The sequence below is a fragment of the Betta splendens genome, chromosome 14 (assembly GCF_900634795.4).
Source record: "Betta splendens chromosome 14, fBetSpl5.4, whole genome shotgun sequence".
Classification (NCBI taxonomy): Eukaryota; Metazoa; Chordata; class Actinopteri; order Anabantiformes; family Osphronemidae; genus Betta; species Betta splendens.
The window spans coordinates 774,827-798,664 of NC_040894.2; the positions used below are offsets into that span (position 1 = coordinate 774,827).

Sequence of the window (23,838 nt, forward strand, 5' to 3'; positions counted from 1 at the left end):
AAAGGGCTGAAAGCCAAAGTTAACACTTCTTTTAAATCTCATTTTGATGTAAACCAAAATCAGAAATGATTGGATCTTAACCTTGTCATCATTTAGATTTTGACTGGTTTTGTTTTCAGTGTAGGTCTGATTAGCAGCTTGTCAGTGAGCGTAACACTGAGAGTTATAGCTCTGCTAATAGGCGAACACCTGCCTGTTGTTGTTAGTGTATGCACCCCCCCCCGCCCCGGGCACCAAAATGGCTAGGGCCGGCACTGCTTGGGCCATCTTTGTTGCCTTTGCACACACTCTCAGGTTCTGACTTGAGAACAGTCTCGCTCTGACTCTGTGCTTCCACCTGGTGGTACAGCCTCAGCCTCTGTCTAGCGGGTCATTGAATGCACCGGGAGACGTGAGCTGTGGCTGAAGTAAAGGCTTAATTAACCGGGTCCATATTACCAAGCTTAGAGCTGCACAGAAACACATTTCCAGTCAGATCAAGTGAAACTTAATTTTAAACAAAGGATAAATTGTTGCTCCAGAGTAAATACCAGGCAGCAGCAAGACACCGGTTAGTGATGACATCAGTTAACAGCTTTATTATGGAAGTTAGGCATGAAATAAATAAACAACAAAAACCAACAACAAAACCTCATCTTTCTATGTGAAGACGATAAGATTTAGTTTAATTCAATTCACAACAAATGAAATCTCAAGGTCTTCACAGGGTTTAAGAGGTTTGCTGCTCTTGCAGGGATTCTGGGTTATGAAGTCCTGGGACAAACAGCTGCTTTATGGCTGTAACTTTTATAATGAAGTTAGCGTTAGTCTTCCTTCCTGCTCAAAGTCCTGATCAACTGAAGTGTGCGTGCATTTCTCATTTATACTCATCTCTTTACTATTTGGATCTTTGACGTCATGAAATAGAACCTAATGTCATTGAACCCACACGTAAAACCACCAGGAAGTAGTAACACGATGGCATCTCTGGAGTCACGTCTGTGTTTTCAGGCTGTAGAGCTTCGTTTATCGTACCGGCAGCTGCTTTTACAAAGGTTTCCCCTCAATCTGGTCAGAAGAATCAAAGTTCAGACTTTACTTTGGAGGAAGTGAGTGAATTGGTGTTGTCCGTGGGTCCACATCAAATAAGAAATTTAAATGCATTTTTTTCTTTGTTTTTTTCTTTGATCGTTCCTGAGTCGTGCAGTGAATCCACAGTGGAGAGAAAATGCAAACAAGTAACTAGAAAGTAAAATAAAGTGAACTTTCCTCTCAGCAACAGTTAGTTTGGATCCCTGTGGTGAAGCCCTCATCAGAGTCAGCAGTGGCTCTGTTTGTCTGTAACTGAGACTCACATGGTTCAGTGACGTCCCTGCTTCTTCTTGAATATCTTGGTAAAAGTGCTTCTTCTCCGGCTGCTGGACGACTCCGGCTCATCCCCACCATCCACCTCCAGCGGGCTTCTCCTGGCCTGGAGGATGGTTCCCCGACTGCTGCTCGAAGAGCTGGACGAGGCAGAGGACGAGAAGGCGACCGGGCCGTGGGCGACGTCGGACGTGACGCAGAGGGAACGGGTGGAGGAGGCGGATCCGAGAACACCAGCGGTGCTGCCCCTCAGCTCCCCGAGGCTGGAGCTCTTCTCCAGGCCTCCGTGGCCACTGCCGCGGCCCTGGCTCTGGAGGGTTTGGAGCCTGGATGACAGGAGGAAGGGCTTGGAGCTGTACAGGCCTCGGGATTTGCTCTGAGACAAAGGTAGGGATGAGTCTGAGTCGCAGCATTTGGTGATGTCCCTGAGAGAGAGAGAGAAGGTTAGGTTTGATGAGCATCAGACATTGATGAGATATCAGAGTCCAGTATCAAGGCTTCATATTAGCAAAGAACTACACTGAGCTACTCTTACTGTTTTTCCCTTTAATCATTAAATTTGAATTCATGTAAATTTTGAATCTGACTAAAGTTATGTTGATGAATGATTTTTTGTTTTCTCTTTTTTTAATGCATCTGTATCTTTGGAGGACAGTGCAGCGTCTGATTCGTCACAGCAGGATCGTGCCCACCGCAAAGTAAGAAGGGAAGCAGAGATGGACAGTGAAGTGATGGATTCTGCTTTAAACCAACCTCTGAGAGGTGAAGGTCAGAGCAGCATCTTCAAGCCGTTGCCGTGGAGGCGTCAGACTCTGAGCTGTCAGGAAAGAGAGGGAGTGAGTTGTTCTTATAAGGAACGAACTTGGTTCTTAAGACTGAAGTCACAAGAATAATTTATGAAGCAAAAAAAGGAAAATGCAGCCAACTGCCTACACTTGTTTTTAATAAAGGTAAACACAGCCTAACGCTAGAATAACCTCACCTGATAAATGTGACCGACAAGGTTTTGTCCTACATTAAACACATTTGTTGTTTATTGCAACTGATTATACTAAGATATAAACCAATCCAGGAAGGGAGGGAGGGGCCAACCAGAATGTTTCCATGGCGACTGGCTGTCTGCGATGCCACTTAAAGGCCAGAGGTCGCTCACTCGCCGGTCCATCTGCCACGCTGCGTCTGGAGGGAGCGAATCAAGAGAGAGATGGCAAGAAAAAAGGACCAATGAGAGAAGAGATATGAGTGGAGAGCAGGAGTTTAATTATTTCAACACATTATTTACAGTAAATCATGTCATATGTCATATAACATGTCAGGTGCAGGAGTTTCAGCTCCAGCTAGTTACTGCCTCCTGCTGCCACAGAGATGCAACACAAAAAAAACAGACTTAGTTCAGATGGGATCTGAAAAAAGGAACCAGAAAAGTTTAAGATTGGTGACGTACACTGCAGAGTCCCGTGAGACAGGATGTCCTCATCCATGTCATCCAGGTCGTCAGAGAGCAGGAGGTGCTGAGGCGTCGGAGGATGCAGGCCGAGGAAGGACGGGTCCAACTTGAGTGCGGCAGCCAGAGACCCAAGACCCGGATTATTAACCAAACAGAAACCGGTCAGAGCCTCGATTTGCTGCCACCGGTGCAGCTTCTCCCTCAGCGCCCCCGTCACCTCAGCCAGGGCCTGTCTGAGGAGGGAGCAACATTCAGCTGCGTGTACATGACCAGCCAAAGGGTGGACTCTCCTTTGGAGTCAGCTCCACCGTCCCTGGTGAATGAACCTTTCACTCCCTTGGCCTCCGTGGGGTCTCTGGGTGCTGGAAGGTGCTTTGAATGGGCACCTCAACGCTCTCGTGTGAAGACAGCTATAGTGTTCAGTTACTGACCATAACAATCATGTTTTTCAAGAAGAAATGCTTTTTCCAGCTTGGAGAACTTCCTGCCTCAAGTGGAGGAGTCCCAGTGTCTTGGGGTCTTGTGTGCTAACAACTTACTATTATTAACTAACTAACACCTTACTGTTCTCTCATATGGTTGTGACTTTTGGTAAAAAAGATCCTAGATACCAAAAGTTGAAATGAGAGTGACCAAATTCTTTCAGGGTCAAAGGTCACTTACTTGGCAGAGAGGATCTTGTGGTCGACGTCGTCCAGCGAAGAACTGTGAGCCACGTGGAACGTCCCGAACAGAGAACTCCTCTTCTTCTTGATTTTCTCTGCCTAAAATAATAACATAATCCACTAAGAACCGTTTTCATCCACCACACGTGATCTGATGAGTACGGTTTTATCCTGCTTTCCTGTGGAGGCGCTATGTATTCACAGCAAACAGCCTTTAGTGTAACCAGCAGTGGTGGAACACGCTGAGCTCCGTCCTGGGTGGTTGCGGGTCCAGAACACTGTGATGGGTCTGACTCACCCCCTCCTTGGCCTGCAGCAGCTGCCACTCTGCGCTCTGTTTCTTGATGTTGTAGTACTGGACTTCGATCTCGTGCGTCAGCTGCAGCCACTTCTGCAGCGCCTCCGGCGCCATCCAGCAGGTCCGGGACTCCAGCTCCCGCTCCGCCTTCTTCAGCGCCATGCGGACCTGAAACACAGCACTGAGCATCAGGGAGTTCTCCTGGGAGTCAGCAGTTTAAGAGTCATCTGGGCAAAAATGACCAGGACCTGCTCCAGCTCCTCCTCAGCATATCTCTGCCGGCTCCGCTCGCTCTCGGTTCCCTGACGCAGGTGTTGGAGCCGCTGAGCTTCCCGTTTGGCTGAGTTGATCTCATTTCTCAGCTGCTCCTCCACCTTCACCTTCTCCACCTGAACGCAGCGCTGCTCCTCCTGAGCCTTCTGCAGTCTGCCAGAAGAGCACAACCTCACCTGAATGCATCGTTACATAGTGCAGGGCCCATCTGTTCATCAGTACCACTACTGTTACTACACATCATAATAATATGTGCAAAAGGATCAGGTCAAACTTTTCTACATGTGATAGCTATGATTCTACTGCTCAGAGGTAAAAGGAGCCACAGCCGTAGTTCTAACCAGTGTAACAGCAGTGAGAGTTCTTGTAGCTGTACCAGTAATGCTTGAATGACCTGTAGTAAGTGTGGTGACAGTATCAAGTTACAACATGACTGAGCCACGTTCTTCTCTCTGCCCTTAAAAGGACTGAACCAGACGCAGATGACTCGTTTTCTGCTGCTGCTCAGTTTCAGCCTTTGTTGCACCAGAGGCTCCATTAAGACATGAAGAACATCAGACGGTAGCAAACAAAGTCACGTCAGATGTTATATTATCATGATGTTTAAAAAACACCAAAAGATACTCAACTGTGACATTTTTACTGTTCTTTTGACTTTAGCTCAGCATTTAACACAGTGTATTTAGGTATCAACACTCCACAACTGAATGCTGGACTTTCTGATAATGTAGTGTGATATGAGGTATCAGGGTATGGAGAATTTCACTGTGAAAAATGTCCCCAGTGCAGGAGCCCCCAGGAATATTTGGAATATCAAGTCCCTTCAGTTAAACAATTAAAGTCATCTGGCACCACAAAAATTGTTGATATCAGGCTTCACTGAGTCTGATTCAAGGTTAGAAACAAGCAGCCGTCTGGCTGACGTAGGATGGAGGGTTAAACCCTCTCCCAGGCCTGAACTGGAGTGAATTCCTGAGAGATACGACTTGAGTCCCAGAGAGAATCCTGGTTCCACGTGTAGCTGACACTCTCCTGCACTTTAAACGATTTGTCCCACCAATTGAAATACATTCAGAAACATTCATTTGAACTATATTACTGCCTCTGTGTGAATGTAAACATCAAACCTTGGCTTGTCCAATCAGGCCATGGCTGCTCAACCAGCATCACCTTCAGCACTGGGGCACCACAGGGCTTTATACTCAGCCCACTCCTCTACTCCCTCTCCACCTATGACTGCAAACCTCTATGTGGTTCCAACCGCATCCTCAACTTTATAGACAGCATTTCGGCGATTCGACACATCAGCGACAACCTGACCTGGCCCTGAACAAAACCCGGGCGCTCACTGTGGACCTCAGGAGGAAGAACAGTGGCACCAATGGGATGGCTGAGGAACAGGGGCCTCATGTACAAAGACTTGTGTAGATCTCCTACTAAACTTGGCGTAAGTTCAAATCCAGAATCCAGGTTCTGCACAGGAGCGGAACTAAAACAATAAAAGTGGTCTGGCATGAAGGCGGATGTGAAGAGAAAGGGCGGTCGTTTACCACCAAAGCGTCACTGAAACAGGTGGAGGACAAGGAGAAGCAAACCTCCTGACACTGTGATCAGCAACTAATAGGAAGTTTTTACATTAAACTAGCGACTAGTGTTGACGCTGAAGACAAGATGATATTTAGGGGCACACGGGTTTTATGTGCAACAAGAATTAATATTAGGGCCATTAAATGATTTAGTGACCAAGAAGCCACCGATCTGGTACCAGCTTCAGATCTGATCCCAACCACTCTGTTTGTTAATAGTCTGATTACATCACGGAAACCATCTCTCACTGCAAACTGCACTGTTGCCCTGATCAACCATTATATGATTGCGTCCTACAGAGCTGGCTCGGCTCAGGGTTTTTTCATATTGTTTTATCCTCTCACCTAATTGCAGATGTGTGACTGTATATTATTGTTTTCTCATTTTTCTTTGCTGTGACTGTGCTGTGATCTTTTTTAGTGATTTACAGTTTCTCAGTTTTACCTCTTAGTGTCGCCAACGTATCAATAGCTGTAGTTCTCACGCCGGCCAGCGAGCTACCGAAGATCTGCGCACGTTTCTATGTTATGTAATTATTGAGGAACAGGTTCATGTCAGCTGTGTATAACACTCCCATCTGTTTACTATGTCCAACCGACTTACACTGTATAATAAGTCCATAGTAGTTCCCACATACACAATCTTGTACTTTCGGTAAACAATTATCTGCACTTACTGCTTATTGCGCTTCTAGTTAGATGCTGAACTGCATTTCATGGCCCTGTTCATGTGTAATGACAATAAAGTTAAATCTAATCTAATGTTTTCATATTGTAAAAGGACAGATTTTCAAAACCACACTTTTGACGACCTATGTGACCTATGACGACCTTTTTAATGTTAAAATTATTAATAGTATGTCATCAAACACTCATTATAGTATGTCACCTAAAAGTATGACATGTTGCATTAAACACGTAATATAATATGTTACGGCACTACAGATTAATAGATGAAAAGTAGTGCAGTGGCGAAGTGTTAAACTCACTTGTCCTGCAGGTCCAGCAGACTCTGCTCAGCTTTCTGCAGACCGTCCAGGTCCTTCATGAACTTCCCGAGGTCTTCTTTGGTCTTCCTGTTCTGGACGTAGGCGAACCAGCAGCCACCCAGAGCCATGAGAATGGACAAACCCAAAACCAGGTCCTTCCACAGGTTCTGCTGCCCTGCGCGCGCACAAACACACGCACACACACACACAGCGCATGCACGCACGCGCGCACACACACACACACACACAGAGCGCACGCACGCACGCACGCACACACACACACACGCACGCACACACGCACGCACACAGCACAGCACAGCACACGCGCACACACACTCTTTAAGATACAGCAGGTGAAGTGATGGTGTGAAGACACATGAACACACACTCACCCACAGGTGGTCCGAACAGAACAATGTCCAGAGCTTTGAGCTGAAGCTTCTGAGCGTGACTTCTGTCTGAAATCTTCAACACGGTCAGCGTCAGTGTGGTGTTCTTCACAGCCAGCCTGCCAGGAAGATGACACTGCAACATTATCACTGGTGGGATGGTGTGTTCGGGGAAATTCAACTTCTAAAGTCTGGCGGTTTTGAATAAACCTGGAAATTTAAACTAAACAAACGGCTTAACATTTGTCAATCAATGGTTTCACAATAACTGCAGAATCATCCAAACCTGCTCAGGTTCTGCAAGGAACTGGGTCAGTATGAGTAAGATGAAATAATAAATCTGCTTTGTTTTCAATTTCCAAAGCTGAATAAGAAATTCTTCATAAGCAGTAAGTAAATCAGTCAGAATAAATCAATCAGATAGTGATGGATTCACTGAACCCCACAGTTGATGGGTTGATGACATGAGCATGAATGTCTGGTTTCGGACTAACTCCACGTTAATGAATCTCTACCTTTCCACCGGGTTCACACGCAGAGCATTGTGGGAGGTGTAGTCCCTGGCGGGCTGCTGTGCGTTACCTGGGTAAGGCCTTCCCGTTCAGCTGCTGTGTCCTGAAGGTTTCCACGTACTGAGGAAGCTCCACGCTGCTGAGCAGCCAGTCCTCCAACTGCTGCTCCGTCCAGTTGTACACTGACAACACACGCAGTGAAACATGCGTTATCACTTTAACGTCCTGCAGTTTGTCTACGAATTATTTTGACAAACTGAGATGGAAAATTTAGTGGAACCAAAAATAGGATTTTATTTTTACACTGTAACGGAGAGAAATTCCTCCTTTCTGACCGTCGTCCTGTTTCCTCCTTCTCTGAGTCTTTCCTTTATTTTGTTACCTGATCTCTGTATTTCCTGTGTCTCTTGTTCTTTCTAGCATTGTTTAGTTTTTGAAGCTTCTCCTTGTTTCCTGTTGTCTCCATCTTTCCTACCCCTGTTCATCTCTTGTGGTCTTGCATCCTTTCTTCCAGTTTGCTTCAGTAGTTGTTGACGTCAGCTCCGCCTCATAACAGTTCATTTAGTTTATTTTTGTCTCGATTTGTTTAGTTTACTTCAGCCTCCAGTTCCCAGATGTACTTCTGTCTAAGTAACATCAACGCTCACAATAAACTCAACACTTGGATCAGTTTCAACTTCTGTCCTAAACAACTAAACTAAAATGTTTTCACACACAAATTTAAATTCACAGTCGCAATGACTAGCATTAAGCAGTTTAACCTGCTGCCCCTGAACGCCTCACACCACAGCAGCAGATGAGATATCAGTGCATTAATGCTGAACGTCTGAAACATGCACAAACGCGTGGAGGTGAAACTAATGAAACAAGGTGAAGCTGATGAGGCTCAGGATGCTCCTCACCGTCGGAGCTCTTCCAGCTTCTCCACATGTCCTCCACGCTGATGAGCAGGTCGGCTCGGTGGAAGCTGCTGTGTTTGGCTTTGGGGTCTTTATACTTCAGGTCCTCCCTGAGAAACTGAGGCACAGCTGGTGTTACGTGCATTTCAAACTTCCGTCGCCGACTGTGTTTTTGTGTCTCACCTCGTCCGTCTCTGTCGTGTCCACGCTGCCGTCGGCGTCGTCATCCATCATTTTATGGATGCTGCAAATCGCCTCGAAGCTCAGCAGCAAGTTCTCGTCCTCACAAAGCTGCTGGTCGATGACGCAGAGATCTACAACAGGAGGACGATAGGCACCACAACTACGACTCCCATCAAACACGTTGTGACTACATTTGGTCATTTTAGCCTGAGACTGCAAGAATGCACTGTGTGAACCATTAAAGCAATGTTTGTTCCCTAAATAGAGTAGAAACCTGGACCCCAGCGCATCACAGAGAAACGTCTTCATTGTGAGTAAAACACTGGTAACAACCAGGTCCTGTGGATGTCACGCTTCTCTGGAACGCTGTAGGATTTGGAATATGGTTTTCTCCTCCCTAAAAAGCTTTGTAGTGGTCTTTAGTCTGAAGCTGTACTGCTCTGCAGCCCGCTCTGTCACACATTGGAACTGCTGGCGGGTGAAATACGACACTGAGCTACAGATTAAAACCTGCAAAACTCTAATCTCGCATATTTTCATTCAGACACACGAGGAGGAGCTGGAGTGAGGCAGGTGAGGAAGCAACGTTTAGTCCGAGGATTAGCATCAACAGCTGCGAGGACAAAAATACACAGAAATAACCCGGAGGAGGTCGAGGTAAAGTCAAACTGTGGACATCAGCAGAACGCCACTTCCCATCATGCACTTTACAGACAAACCTGCAGCTTCTGTTTGTGCGTCAGAATAGAAGCGAGCTCACAATGTTCTACTGTGGCCTGAGGCCTGAGGGTCCTGATATTGAGAAAATACTTCAGAGTAGACCCTGCCGCCAGGTAGGTTAGTTTTCTGTTTGCAGAGGCGTCCGTGAAAAGTAGCTTTGGGTAATTGTTCTGGCCAGAACAGGAAATCTAGGGTTGGAAACCCGCTGAACTCTAAAGGATTGGGTTTGTCTTACCACCAGACAGCAAAATTGTGAAATTAAAGACAAATAAATATAAATATATGTAAATATAGCAATCAAGGCACTCATGTCTCCATGAGCGGGTAAATAATCATGGGTTTAAACATTGATTAAAAAGTGAGGTCATAGACTAAATAAGTCTAACTTCTTACTACTCTGTTCAAGCATTGAAAGCTGAAATGCATTTTCTTGTGTGTGAAATTATGTGTGTTGGTACATCAACTGCTTTTACTTTTATGAAAGAATAAATAAAATTGATTGATTTGAGAGTAGAAAAAATGTGATTAAAAGAAATAAATACATATTATAAACTTTTATAGCTTTTATTAGCTTTCACAGCCAAACAAATGAACTTCAAAGTCATCACATGCTAACTGTTGACAGATTAGAGTCAGCAGGAAGTTGGAGAACATGGAGAAGACAAGCGAACGCCTCCGCTTCGTGTCCACGAACGTGACTCTAAGTCACCTCCACCAAACAGACACTGCTCTGTCTGTCTCTTCACTTCCTGTGACATCAACTCCAGGACACTGCTAACTGCTAGCGCCGACGCTATCGCCACTGCACAGATCTACGCTACAGCTAACACAAGCCTGAAGCTGAGCAGCTGACAGATCCTGAGAGAGTCCAAACAACCACAAAGAAACTCACGATGACTCCAAAGGTGACAAACAGCTACCACAACAACGGGCCGAGGCCCCAGAGCGACAACAAGCACAAAGTCGGGTTGGACCCGAGGGCAGCAGCTGTGTCGTCTGTCCATCATAGAGTGACTATGAGTGAGAGGAGAAACAGCACCGACGGCTCCTACCTGAGGCTGCGTTGCCATTGGTAACCAGGTGATGGTGGTCCAGGGTAGCGCCGTCGTCTTGAATGGATCCATTTTGGGCCTCCACACACGCACACATCACACACACACACACCAGCCATGCACACACACAGCCCATGTCTGAGGAAAGAGACAGAAGCAGGTGAGACGTGGGACTCACTCTGAACCACTGCCTCCAGGTGAAAAGCCGTTCATAACATCTCTGTGCTGGTTCGGAGATGAATCCATTCGTATGACTTTGACCCGTCTTTCTGCAGCTTCAGCATCTAAAACTAGACAAATGTTTATGTAACAATACAAATGAGGTTGAACAATAAGCACAATAACCATCAACTCTGTCCAGAGTTTTTGCTTTGTGCTTCTTGTAAACAGAACCATCTGTTCCCAGTGACAGAGATGTGAATTTAAACAAACTTTCTGAGAGACTTCGAGAGCAATTTAACCAACAAGTCACACAATAAATGACTGTGTATTCTGAATAATATTCGAAGTAGGTACATTTTATTGTTTTCACACCCAAACAAACGTCTGAGCGTTGCTTCACTAGAGAACAAATATTTGGTCAGACTCCACGTGTATAAAACAAGGTTTATCTAAAGGGCCGTCGCCTCCACGGCCCATGACAAACAGCCGTTTGTTGGTCCAGGCGACCGGTTCCACTAGTTCGTCACATCGGCTTCACTGTCTGATGAGACCCAAAACGTCTCAGAACCAAGCACCTAAAGGAATTTCTCAGGCTTTATTCAGATCACGGAAGAATCAAACCGTTCATTTAGAATCTTCGGTCCTTGACTGCGCTCAAATGAGCCGTCGCTATTTTCGAGGTGCGCGGTGCGTGCTATAGTTACGGTAACAGTGTTGCGATTACTGAAAAGAGCGGAGATACTCACTCTAATGAGCAATGGAGGTGATATTAGGATTAATGTCCGAAGGAAACAAAGTAAATTAAAAAAAATATGGAATGTACAGTGAATGTTTGAAAATATTTACGGAGGGAAAATATAAACAGGCAAAAAGCCTCTATTCTAAAACTTATAGTCTACTACCCCAAACAGTATGAACTCATTTTATTGTAAACGTTGAAGAACGTTCCACTGTTCTTAGGGATGACACTGCATCATATTGGGGGGAGAGGGTGATGCTCTAAAATGTGAAAAAGTATAAAGTAGAATGAGAAGAAGGTCAAAGTTCAGCTATTGATGTCAGTTGAACTTACAGTACCATAATTTATTGATGGATTGGTAAAACTATACAGTAAAAGAAATTGATATTTGCTGTGGTAGCAGTACTATGAATTACTAAGTACAACTGTGAAGGAACGATGCTGTACCAATTGGAAGGAAGTGATTTTATTGAAAGCCAAGTTTTGGAATAGAGGCCAGTTGCCTCTTCATATTTTCAAACATACACACTGTAAATTCCATTATTTCTTATATTTACTTCTTTATTGTTAATACATTAATCCTAATATCATCTCCAGTGTCCAGTAGTGAGTTTTTCCGCTTTTCTCAGTGATCGCAACACTGTTACCGTAACTATCGCACGAATCGCGGACGTCGAAATTAGCGACGGCTCAGTTGAGCGCGGAAAAGCGAACGGCGGCTCATTTGAGCGGAGTAAAATCGAGCCAAAAGACGCCTCTAGCTGCCGAGTGTCCGAGGAGCAAGGCAGCGCCCGTCCTCCGCTCCGTCGGAGCCTTTGTTGTTTACACATTTCCGCTGTCGTCTTCGGTGACTGCTCAGGGACCAGTGACTCTAAACTCTGCAGCTCTTTCATATCTGCACGGTTTCTTCTATGTCCTCTGAGCGATGGGACTGAACTTCAACCTTCTGCCACCAGAACCACCAGAACCACCGGAACCACCGGAACCCAGCATGTGAGGGGACCGGGCTTCAGGATCCTGCTGCGTTGGTAGATTAGTGAGTGAGAGTTGAAACTTCCTGTCTGAAAGTCAGAGCTCGGCTCAGAGACACGAGATGCGAGACATACAACAACTAGACACAAAGTAACACAACACGCCAGCGCCCCGTGAAGCACGATGCGTGAACGGGACATTCAGCCAAGAAACGTACGACTTTGCCTTAAAACAAACGAAAATGCGTCCGAGCCGGAAACCCACACCGAACGGAACCGCGTGACGTCACCCTCTCCCTCAGAACGGACTCGTTCGGTTGTACACCTACGAAGTGTGGACTCGTCGTATTCGAGGGTTGGAGGTCAAACATCTGCTCAGATTAACGAGCCTCTCTACCGGTTCGAGTCGGAGCTAAAGACAACAGTAAAAACCTGAAGTCACAAGTTACCTGCGGTCGCTGCTCCTCTAATCCATGGATCCGTCGGTTCTGGTTCTGATCAGGCCCGATCTTCCCCGCCCTGACACCAGAACTCACAGAACTGCTGCTGAACAGAAAGTCATGAAGGGACCCGCCTGCGCTGCGTTCACGGAGTCTCGGAATTCAGACGTAGCAGTTTCGTTCTTCTCCACAATTAGTCAATTTATCGCTCGGTTGTTTTAACCAAAACTTTTGAACGGCTGTTTTGACAAATATCGATTCCGTTTGATCAATTTCGTTCAAGTCATGTTTATGGCACAAACACTGGCATTTTTCAGTCTCAGTTACTACTTGTTAATTTACTGCTTTACGTGTATTTGGTGACGGCTACTCTGCATATAACATTCAAAACAATGTAGAATACTTAAATCGGCTTCAACTTGTTTTTAGATGAATTATTTGGTCTACATTTTAGATTGTGCTCTTCAGATTCAGAAAACTAGGAGCAAAGCAATCCTGTTGAACTCGATAAGGAATCAATATTTAAGTAATTTAGAATATAACTAATATTAAAGCCTAAGTTAATGAATTTGATATTTATCTCCTACTTGTTTATTTGAGCGTAAACGTATTTCCACATATATAAAAACATTTTTGTGTTTATCAACAGTGGTGCCATCCTGGAGATCGGACCTGCAGCCCTGACATTAAACTGCTGCCCGTGGGTCTCCGTCCATATTATTTACTCAGAGGTTCCACACGTTATACTCATCGCTGTTTGCACCGCCCCTCCGCGAACGCTGCCGCGGCGTGTGACGTCATACAGACGGTCGTCTCCAACCTGCAGTTTGATTTCTCCAGTGCATTTAACACCCTCCAGCCTGCGCTGCTGAGAGGGGCTCAAAGACATGCAGCTGGAGCCCCCCTGATCTCATGGATCATGGACCACCTCACCAACCGCCCCCAGTACGTCCACCTGCAGAACTGTGTGTGACACCGTGCTCTGCAGCACAGGAGCTCCACAGGGGACGGTCCTGTCTCCTTCCTCTTCACCCTGTGCACCTCAGACTTCAGGTACAACTCAGAGTCCTGTTCTCCAGAACGTCTCTGATGACTCTGCTATGGTAGGACGTATCCAGGGTGGTGATGTCACAGAGTACCAGGAAGTGGTGGACAGCTTTGGACATGTGGACTGAACCACCTCCAACTGAACATCAGTCAAACTAAGGAGCTGGTGATAGACTTTAGGAAATCTGGGAGTGCTGTCACCGCTCTCACTATTAAAAATGCAGCGGTGGAGGTGGTGACTGAGTACAAGTACCTGGGAGTGTACTTGGACCAGGTACAAATACCTGGGAGTGTACTAACTCCTCAGCTGTGAACAAGAAGGCTCAGAGCAGGATGTTCTTCCTGAGGAGACTCAGGTCCTTTAACGTCTGCAGCTCCATGCTGAGGATGTTCTATGAGTCTGTGGGTCCAGTGTTTTAGGCTGTGGTCTGTGGAGCAGCAGCATGAATGTAGCAGACAGTAACAGACTGGACAAGTGATCAGGAGGCCTGGTTCGGTTCTGGGGGTGGAGCTGGACCCCCTACATGCTGTAGCTGAGAGGAGGATGCTGGTCCAACTCCTCTCTATAGACAACACCTCCACCCCCACACAGTGTGTGGCTGGACAGAGGAGCACCTTCAGCCACAGCTGATCAGTATTAGGTTCTCCACAGAACGCTACCGGAGAACTTTACTACCGGTGCCATCAGCCTGTACAACTGCTCCTCTGTCTTTTCATCCGGGCATTAACATGTATAATAAAACTTTAGCTAGTAATTAGGTGTAAGTGTGTGTAGATGTGTTAGCATTCTTATTGTAATCTCTCTCACTTCTTGATTGCAGCTCCAACCGTGACAGCGTTAGAAGTGTGCAAAATAAATTTCCTTCTAGGATTAATAAAGTCTTTTGAGTCTTGAATCTTGAACAAATGCGGCGCAATATTTCCAATATGACGCGACAACGTCACCCAGTGGCCAGATTTATGAGGTGCAGGTAAAACAGTTAAGAAGAAATATATGGAGGATGAGGAGAAGCAGAAGGAGGAAGGTGTCGTTTAAGTCGCGATAAATATTCAGGTGAAACCAAACATTTTGTGCCACACACTTAACAGAACCATAACAAATGACTGTAAAACACACAATGATACATGTGTTTAGTTCTGTCCTGAGATTTTACCGGTTCATTCTGTTGATTTATCAGAAAGTTGAGTCTCACACGTCACATTTGAACAGGCTCTTCTTCCCCTCGTCTAGTTTCCCCATTTTTCAATCAACCAGCGGTGGGCGGAGCTTCGCTTACATACTGGCATCTGGTTGGTTGTTTAAATTCTGTTTCTGAAACCCTAGTTTTTTTAAGTTTCTAAACTTTGGACGAAACAAAAGAAAATCCCGCGTTGCCTCCAAGCGTCTTACCACTGTGAGGACATTCACGCCTCATCCCTGACTCGAAGGGACCAGGACCCTCACCTGAGCCCCAAATCCAGTGACGACACACACACACGCACACACACACACGCGCGCGCGCGCGCACGCACACACACACACACACACACACACATACACACACACACACACACACACACACACACACACACACACAAATACACACACACACACACGCACGCACACACATTAACATACTGACAGTAATTTCCTCAAACTCGCTGCTCTCCTCTCACTAAGCTCCACCCGTCCGCCTCGCACTGGCATAGATATCTGCTGCCCCTCCCGCAAACGCCGACACACCTGCTCACGCGGACACACAAGCGGAGTGGAACCAAGCGGAGCGCAGCGGACGGAGAGGAGCAGTCGAACCGGGCGAGAGTAAGTGTCGCCCATCCAGGAGCGCGCATGCATGCGTGTGTGCGTTCGTGCGCGTGCGTAGCGGTGTCTTTTTTCTGAATCCAGGCTTTGAACACATAACTGATCTGAGCTTTTTCCCGTCCGATGGTCGATCGTTTAGTTTGTGTGTTTGTGTTAGAATCAGAAGCTTCAGCAGTAACGGGTGGTAGAAGCCAGTGAAGGCAAAGCTACACACTAACACGTGTGACGGAGAAATGTCACCTTGTAGAAGTCACGCCAGCGCTTACGTCTAGACGTCCATCGCCAGTGGAACTTTGAAGTAAATGTTAGAACACCGTAGGAGCGAACAGTGCATGGTATAAAGAAACACACAGGACAAGACGTGTAAGTGTAACAATGTCGGTGTTACTAAAATACAAGATTAGTTCCTTTACAGGATTTTACATCTTTTTGTGTCTGTGCCGCCATTATATGCCACTTATTGGTTAGTTTGAGTTTTTGTCCCCAGCAGGCGTTTCAGCGCTGAATCAACATCATCCATTTGGTTGGATGACCATTGGATTATGTTTTGATTTTGAAAGATGGATCAACATTGATGGGGCAACGGTATTTCAACATCTTGCTATCAATGTTACTTAGCCTTAAGCATTAGCATTAAACGTTGTTTCAACGTTACATCAATGTCACAACAATAATGACATTATTTCAACTATATTTTAATATTGAAGGTCGGTTTTGTTGCCCCCGTGTCTTAGTACAGCTGTGTCTATAATTTTATGAATATTTGTTGTTGTTTAGTCCAAGTTCAGTCTGATATTTTCTGATGGTTTAGTAAAAGTTGATGGTTTAGTCCAGGTTCAGTCTCATATTCTCTGATGGTTTAGTCCAGGTTTAGTCAGATATTCTCTGATGGTTTAGTGCAGGTTCATTCTGATATTCCCTGATGGTTTAGTCCAGGTTTAGTCTGATATTCTCTGATGGTTTAGTCCAGGTTCATTCTGATATTCCCTGATGGTTTAGTCCAGGTTTAGTCTGATATTCTCTGATGGTTTAGTCCAGGTTCAGTCTGATATTCTCTGATGGTTTAGTCCAGGTTCATTCTGATATTCCCTGATGGTTTAGTCCAGGTTCAGTCTGATATTCCCTGATGGTTTAGTCCAGGTTCAGTCTGATATTCTCTGATGGTTTAGTCCAGGTTCATTCTGATATTCCCTGATGGTTTAGTCCAGGTTCAGTCTGATATTCCCTGATGGTTTAGTCCAGGTTCAGTCTGATATTCTCTGATGGTTTAGTCCAGGTTCATTCTGATATTCTTTGATGGTTTAGTCCAGGTTCATTCTGATATTCCCTCATGGTTTAACCCAGGTTTGGTATGATATTATCTGATGGTTCAGCCTGATTTTTTTATCATGGTTTAGTCCAGGTTCATTCTGATATTCCCTGATGGTTTAGTCCAGGTTCAGTCTGATATTCCCTGATGGTTTAGTCCAGGTACAGTCTGATATTCTCTGATGGTTTAGTCCAGGTTCAGTCTGATATTCTCTGATGGTTTAGTCCAGGTTCATTCTGATATTCCCTGATGGTTTAGTCCAGGTTCAGTCTGATATTCCCTGATGGTTTAGTCCAGGTTCAGTCTGATATTCTCTGATGGTTTAGTCCAGGTTCATTCTGATATTCTTTGATGGTTTAGTCCAGGTTCATTCTGATATTCCCTCATGGTTTAACCCAGGTTTGGTATGATATTATCTGATGGTTCAGCCTGATTTTTTTATCATGGTTTAGTCCAGGTTCATTCTGATATTCCCTGATGGTTTAGTCCAGGTTCAGTCTGATATTCCCTGATGGTTTAGTCCAGGTACAGTCTGATATTCTCTGATGGTTTAGTCCAGGTTCAGTCTGATATTCTCTGATGGTTTAGTCCAGGTTCATTCTGATATTCCCTGATGGTTTAGTCCAGGTTCAGTCTGATATTCCCTGATGGTTTAGTCCAGGTTCAGTCTGATATTCTCTGATGGTTTAGTCCAGGTTCATTCTGATATTCTTTGATGGTTTAGTCCAGGTTCATTCTGATATTCCCTCATGGTTTAACCCAGGTTTGGTATGATATTATCTGATGGTTCAGCCTGATTTTTTATCGTGGTTTAGTCCAGGTTCATTCTGATATTCCCTGATGGTTTAGTCCAGGTTCAGTCTGATATTCCCTGATGGTTTAGTCCAGGTACAGTCTCATATTCTCTGAGGGTTTAGTCCAGGTACAGTCTGATATTCTCTGATGGTTTAGTCCAGGTACAGTCTCATATTCTCTGATGGTTTAGTCCAGGTTCAGTCTGATATTCCCTGATGGTTTAGTCCAGGTTCAGTCTGATATTCCCTGATGGTTTAGTCCAGGTTCAGTCTGATATTCTCTGATGGTTTAGTCCAGGTACAGTCTCATATTCTCTGATGGTTTAGTCTAGCTTCAGTCTCATATTCTCTGATGGTTTAGTCCAGGTTCAGTCTCATATTCTCTGATGGTTTAACCCAGGTTTGGTATGATATTCTCTGATGGTTCAGCCTGATTTTTTTTGATGGTTTGGTCCAGGTTCAAGCTCACCAGGACTCCCGCTGTGTCCTTCTCACTAGCTTCCCGGGCACCTTGCATGGCAGCCCACTGCTTCCCCTAGGGGATGGGTCAAATGCAGAGGACCAATTTTGTTTTGACAATGTAACAGATGTGATTGTGACCAATAAAGGCTTTCTTTTTTTTCTTCCTTAGCTTTAAATAGCTATTGGGGCTGTGTTGAGGCCCCTCATGGGTCATACGTCTGTAGGCAGTTGTAGGACCAGCGAATGGACTCTTTTGCCTGCATATGTTACACTTGTGCATCAGTGGGTGTTTGAATTCAGGTTAGATTAGACTTTGTTGTTAAATCGCCACCACATTTAGGAACATTGAACTTCTGTTCCTGGAAGAGAACATGAAGGTGCAGAGTCACATTGCGACTCAGACCGTCAGTTTTCAGAACCACTTCCGGCTTTAACTTTGACCCATTGTTCTCATTGTGTGTTGTGTGTAGTAACAGCTTTCCTGTTCAATGACTGGGGCTAACATGAGCTGGTGTCATTAGAATATTTAAAGGTTAAAGCCCAAACCTTCTTACATTGGCCTAACGTATCCTGAGGTTTGGTTATGGTTTGGTCCAGCACTCGATTCTGTATTCTTTGACCTTTTGGTTTCACTGTGGATACAACCAAACCCGTACCCTGGTCCAGTATTCTCTGGTTGTTTAGCCTGGTAGGGTTCAAGTGTTTTTTCTTTAGGCTTAGTTTTGGTCTTTCTTGGTCTTAAAGGATTTGCTCTTTGCTCCAATGTTCAGTGTTCAGACCTACAGTAGTCAGCCAGTGGAGCCCGTTTTCGTCATTTTCACGTCTCCTCCCACTGACTGGATGAAGATTTTCAGGTGTATATCTGTATTTTTGGAGAACAGGTTTCTTTCATCACAGATGGGATTTTTTGATTGTTGAAAGAGAGTGTTGTAAAAATATCTTTAGTTTGAGAGATTTTCCCACGTGAGCTCCAGCTGCAGGAGGATTCAGTTCCTCTGCGGGGTCAGAAACTTCTTCCTAAACCACGAGATAAAACACACACACAGAAAAAGAATGCAGACGTGCTGACAACGCGAAACCTATTCATTAGTTCCTGAAACTTGATGTGAACCACACGCAGGCTGCTCATCTGTCTCTTACTGTTACAATGATCTAAATGTACTTTAGACTTCGTAAAGCGTCCCTGAAGGTCACAGGGCTCCAGGTGCAGTGGTTGCGTCCTCTGACGGTGACGCTGACGGTGCAGCTTCTGTCGGGAACCCGCTGCGTTGTAGCGTATCATGCTAACATTCCACTTTTGATTCATTTACATGAATGAAACTATCCGCAAACGCAGCAGGACGAGCTGCACGTGGTGCCTTCACATGGTGAAATAAACCAACCTCACAGTTGTGCAGCGGAGCTCTGACGCTGTCCTTCTAAGGAGAAGAGAACTCTCAGTTAAATATGACACCTGATACTGATGATCAGCTGCCACAGAAACAGATTCACAGTTTGAAGTCACACATGCATTTAGAGGAAGGCGCTTTGCACAATGAACATGCTTCATCTGCATCTTGATGCCTGTTGCTGATCTCGATTCTTCTTCCTCTTTTCTGGTGGCGCTTGTTCCTCTCGCCATCAGACTCTTCCCCCTCTCATCTGGCTTCTGTGACCTGCTGGTTTCACTGCTGCTTTCAGCAGCAGGACGCCGGTTGCCTTTGCAGATGAATCGGCTCATTGACAGCTACTGTAGGAACCTGCTCTGACAGCAAACACATAAGGTCGCTCAACACCAGTTTGTGAAGTAACCAGCGTTAAAGGAATAACTGAATATAATTAGAGCATGTGTCAAACCACAGACACAGGCGTTAGAAAAAAAGTACGAAGCACAGATAAACACATTTACACATTCATTACGTTTGATCACAAGTCAAGTCAACGTTTGCTCAGTCAAACATTCACTCTGCTAGAAGTCATACATAAAGTAAAATGTGCAGAATTATTCTGAGGAGCTTAAATTAGGACAAAATCGTCACATCTGAAATGTGCCAACACCACACGCATGTCTGAAAAGCAGAGCACCAGAACCATCCTGGACCCTGCTGCGACGGCGCCTCCACTGGTTTTAGTCCATAGGTTTCATGTCTGAGTTGACGCCGTTGTCTTTTCTGAAGTTGCGTCTTTGTTTCAACATTTAACCACAATGATCTTTTTCTACTGAATTTCCTTTTTTCCAGTTACAACAGGACATTGTTACAACACTGGCACCATTGTTCTACAGGTTGAGAGTGATATTAAATGTATCTGAGTTGATCATGGGTTTATTACTGAACAGAACCTTGAGCCCATTAATACATCATCACACGGTGACGGCAAAACGACCACAGAGACATGTCAAGCTGGAGACGCAAGAACAGGAAAGAACCAGAACCAGAATAGGATCCCTCTGAAACACTCTACTAATGAGCACATGAGCAGCTGCTAAAGGTCTCTGGCGTCTGGTCCAAAGATTTGTGAACACGCACACTAAGCCCGCAGTTCCATTCGACCAAAATGACCAAAATGACCAAGCAACAGAGCAACACAAACTGTAGACATGAAACTAAGGAGACATGAAATGAACCAAAGTGTTGGAACAAAACCCAGAAATGAAACAAAGAGGTAAAGTACGTTTTGTATCAGCAGAGTTGGTCACACGTGGGATGTTAGTCCAGTGTAACTGGTAGGTGCATGGGACCATCACATCTGACAGCTTTCTGTTGTCACAGTTTCTCTCTTCTTTGTGTAATGAGACAGAAAACAGGCTGGAAAAACTGAAAAACTGTGAGATCAGAGGTTAAAGCTTCCAGCAGTGAGATCAGCCCACCTCCGCCCACAGAGGGAGGGTGGGGTCTCCGTCCCCAGGGTCTGGGTTGAGCCACGTTCTCTGTCCAGACATCTGGAGTTTCCTCTGGTATTATGTTCATCTGCTCACTTTTCACCATCACTTCTCTTTGTTGCTGGAATGTTCGTTAGCAGCAGAGCTTCACACCAGTTACCAAGTATTAAAGTCTAAGATGAAACAGATCCCAAATTGTGTCTTCTTCGCTGCTTTCCAAACATGGACGGGGGAAACAAACTCAGGGTTTTGATGATGTGACATGAATAAAATATTCTGGGCGACCAGTGATGGTTTTAATCTGGACAGGACCTTTGTGACCCAAATGTGCCTCACGTTTAGGATTCCAACGCGACCTTTGGGACTTGGACGTGGTGTTTGTTGACGTCATTGTCCCTAGTGATTCACACACAACTAGAGCAAGGCAGACAGAGCCACGCTGGGTGAACCAGCATGACTCACTGACACTGGACGCCTTGAGTTGGTTCCGTCTGTGTGAGTTAATAACACATCTGGGGACCTGGTCATTAGGTGGATGACTCAGATGTGGCATGATGGGGTCTCGTGATGTGAGGGTTAAAAATGATGACGAGAGTGGACAAACTAACATAATACAACCAAGCAAGACAAGACCTCAGACACGACGTAGCAGAAGCAGTGCTGCCTCTGAGTCCTGCTGGGAAAGAGACAAGAGTCACAGACAGTGACTCTCTGAGCGGGTTGTGGTCCAGATGTAAAGTGTATGACACTGTCTCGCACAGTTACTCTACTATTCAAATGCTTCAATGTGTGTTTGTGTGTGATAGCATCTGTTTTGTTTGGAGGCTGTTTCCTTCATTTACATAAACACAAATACTGGCAGGACAAACTCTCTCCTTCCTCCCCCCTCTGCAGTCGGACAATGGGACGTCACGTGGCTCTGGACAAACTGTGTTAACTGAAGGAAGCTGAGGTGTCTCTGACAGCAGGAAGAGTTGACCGGTCAGCCGCTCTGAAGGCGAGTCACACAGGTAAATATCCACAGAATGAAGTAGTCGTCTGGCAATGAGCACCACTGCAGCTTCACAGAGCAAAACCCAAAAGAAAAGAGCCTAGAATCCAAGTCATTTACGATGTGGGAAAATCTGCTAACGTTGCTAATGTGTGTGTGCTACAGGGTCAAAGGTTAGAGGCCGTCATGCAGACTATAAAGTGTGTGGTTGTAGGTGATGGTGCCGTGGGGAAGACCTGTCTCCTCATCTCCTACACCACTGGAGCTTTTCCCAAAGAATACATCCCCACTGTGTTCGACAACTACAGCAGCCAGGTGTGTTCACACTCTGACTTCACTATAAATGGGTTACTCAACAAAATGTCAAGGAACAGTAGTATGAAAGCATCAGCATCATAATGTTCTTTAATGTAAACATGTTTTAGAAAAGTAAAAGTGAAAGTAAACACTGTCACACAGCGTCAAATGAGAACTAGTCTAAGGGTGATTCTCCTATGACCCGTCTCTGACCCAGCCTGATCCACTGTGGACCCACTGGGAAGAGCTCTGATCCACCATTGAACTCGCCAACCCAGGTTTTCTCTGCAGGGATCTCGACATAACAGCCCTGTAACTTCCTCTGTTGTTGTCATGGTTTCTCTTCACATTGTGCAAAAGTGGAAGTTTGTAAGTTACGTTTCGTGCCAGGTTTCATAACCTTCCACAGTTTGGACAAACCCCAGCGTGCACTTTCCAGATCTCAGCTGGTGAATAAATCAACCTTTGACCCGTGGCCGTCTTTCTAAACCAGTCCCCTGGTTCTGCGGGCCGGTTTGCTGCATGCTTGTGAGTCTACCTTCAAAGTCAATGTGCTGTGTCTGTGATGCGTTCAGGTGACAGTGGACGGCAGGATCATCAGTCTGAACCTGTGGGACACGGCGGGTCAGGAGGAGTACGACCGGCTGAGGACGCTGTCCTACCCACAGACCAACATCTTCATCATCTGCTTCTCCATCTCCAGCCCGGCCTCCTACGAGAATGTCAAACACAAGTGGCATCCAGAGGTCAGAGGTCAAAAGCAGTTTGGCATCAGAGCTCACAGATTCACACCTCCTACACTTACTTTCACTGAGCTTGGTGTCTTGCAGGTGTCTCACCACTGTCCCGGCGTTCCCATCCTCCTAGTGGGTACAAAGAGCGACCTCCGAGCCGATGCGGAGATCCAGAAGAAGCTGAAGGACCAGAACCAGACAGCCGTCACCCACCAACAGGGCACCGCTCTTGCCCGGCAGATCCAAGCCGTGCGCTACCTGGAGTGCTCTGCCCTCAACCAGGACGGCATAAAGGATGTGTTCACTGAGGCCGTGAGAGCCTTCCTCAACCCACAGCCCAGCGTGACCAAGAAGGCCTGTGTCCTGCTGTAGACAAGGATCAGACAAGGCCTGAGAGACTGAAGCACACCTCTTTTTATGTTCACTTAGAATTATTTTAAGAATTTGAAACCATCTAAAATGTAACGTTTGGGCACAGACGCTCGTCATCGACACAGAATGCTTTAATTTGAAGTTGATGCTCGTCTGTGGAAGGAGGGTCTGAACTGGACAAACCCACACTTAGGCTTTTAGGCCTCATTCCCAAAGTTGCCTAGTGACAGAGTGTCTCTGTGTGATATCCCATCAGCCACATGTGACCCAGAGGAAACGCTGATGACTCAGACTACAAACCTGCAAAGCTGTAGTGAAAAACAAGTTTGAGCTTATCTTTGCTCAGTAAATCTTGGAAAACGTGTTTAATGAGTCAACGAAATTTCACTTTCACAAATAAATGTCTAAGGTTAAAAGTCTTCTTTCTGTCCTCCTATTTAATATTGGAGCCTTAAACTACAGTTGGAGCTCACAGATGAAAGGGCAGCTCCTGATCTGATCT

The 23,838-nt window shown here is 45.5% G+C and overlaps 2 protein-coding genes across 3 annotated transcripts; one reads left to right on the plus strand and one right to left on the minus strand.

Annotated features, from left to right (window-relative positions):
• Nucleotides 1–551: 551 nt before the first annotated feature.
• On the minus strand, nt 552–12,819 carry LOC114869102 (stromal interaction molecule 1-like). Its single transcript, XM_029172972.2, has 14 exons — nt 12,679–12,819; nt 10,358–10,495; nt 8,586–8,716; nt 8,406–8,520; nt 7,574–7,685; nt 6,995–7,110; nt 6,603–6,777; nt 4,003–4,180; nt 3,755–3,922; nt 3,455–3,555; nt 2,789–3,024; nt 2,437–2,523; nt 2,098–2,161; nt 552–1,769 (listed from the first exon to the last, which is right to left on the minus strand). Exons 2-14 carry the CDS (start codon nt 10,491–10,493, stop codon nt 1,340–1,342), a joined length of 2,049 nt encoding a protein of 682 aa, XP_029028805.1. The 5' UTR covers nt 10,494–10,495; nt 12,679–12,819; the 3' UTR covers nt 552–1,339.
• Nucleotides 12,820–15,356: 2,537 nt separating this feature from the next.
• Nucleotides 15,357–23,755, plus strand: rhogb (ras homolog family member Gb). 2 transcript variants are annotated; one of them, XM_029173276.3, is made up of 5 exons: nt 15,357–15,517; nt 21,837–21,952; nt 22,099–22,248; nt 22,806–22,976; nt 23,061–23,755. In XM_029173276.3, the coding sequence occupies exons 3-5, from the start codon at nt 22,120–22,122 to the stop codon at nt 23,334–23,336; spliced, it is 576 nt and encodes a 191-aa protein (XP_029029109.1). In that variant the 5' UTR covers nt 15,357–15,517; nt 21,837–21,952; nt 22,099–22,119; the 3' UTR covers nt 23,337–23,755. The 2 variants fall into 2 exon arrangements, with proteins under 2 accessions (XP_029029109.1, XP_029029110.1); XM_029173277.3 differs by lacking the exon at nt 15,357–15,517 and adding an exon at nt 15,598–15,880.
• Nucleotides 23,756–23,838: the final 83 nt, after the last annotated feature.

What these genes read in the sequence shown, in the direction of transcription:
- LOC114869102 (XM_029172972.2), bottom strand. Translation starts at nt 10,493, where the DNA reads ATGGGCTGTGTGTGTGCATGGCTGGTGTGTGTGTGTGTGATGTGTGCG. An exon ending in CTGCTGGACCTGCAGGACAA is followed by an intron (nt 4,181 to 6,602) that starts GTGAGTTTAACA and finishes CTCTTCTGGCAG; the next exon opens with ACTGCAGAAGGCTCAGGAGG. An exon ending in TGCTGCAGGCCAAGGAGGGG is followed by an intron (nt 3,556 to 3,754) that starts GTGAGTCAGACC and finishes TTATTATTTTAG; the next exon opens with GCAGAGAAAATCAAGAAGAA.
- rhogb (XM_029173276.3), top strand. Translation starts at nt 22,120, where the DNA reads ATGCAGACTATAAAGTGTGTGGTTGTAGGTGATGGTGCCGTGGGGAAG. An exon ending in TCGACAACTACAGCAGCCAG is followed by an intron (nt 22,249 to 22,805) that starts GTGTGTTCACAC and finishes TGATGCGTTCAG; the next exon opens with GTGACAGTGGACGGCAGGAT. An exon ending in AACACAAGTGGCATCCAGAG is followed by an intron (nt 22,977 to 23,060) that starts GTCAGAGGTCAA and finishes GGTGTCTTGCAG; the next exon opens with GTGTCTCACCACTGTCCCGG.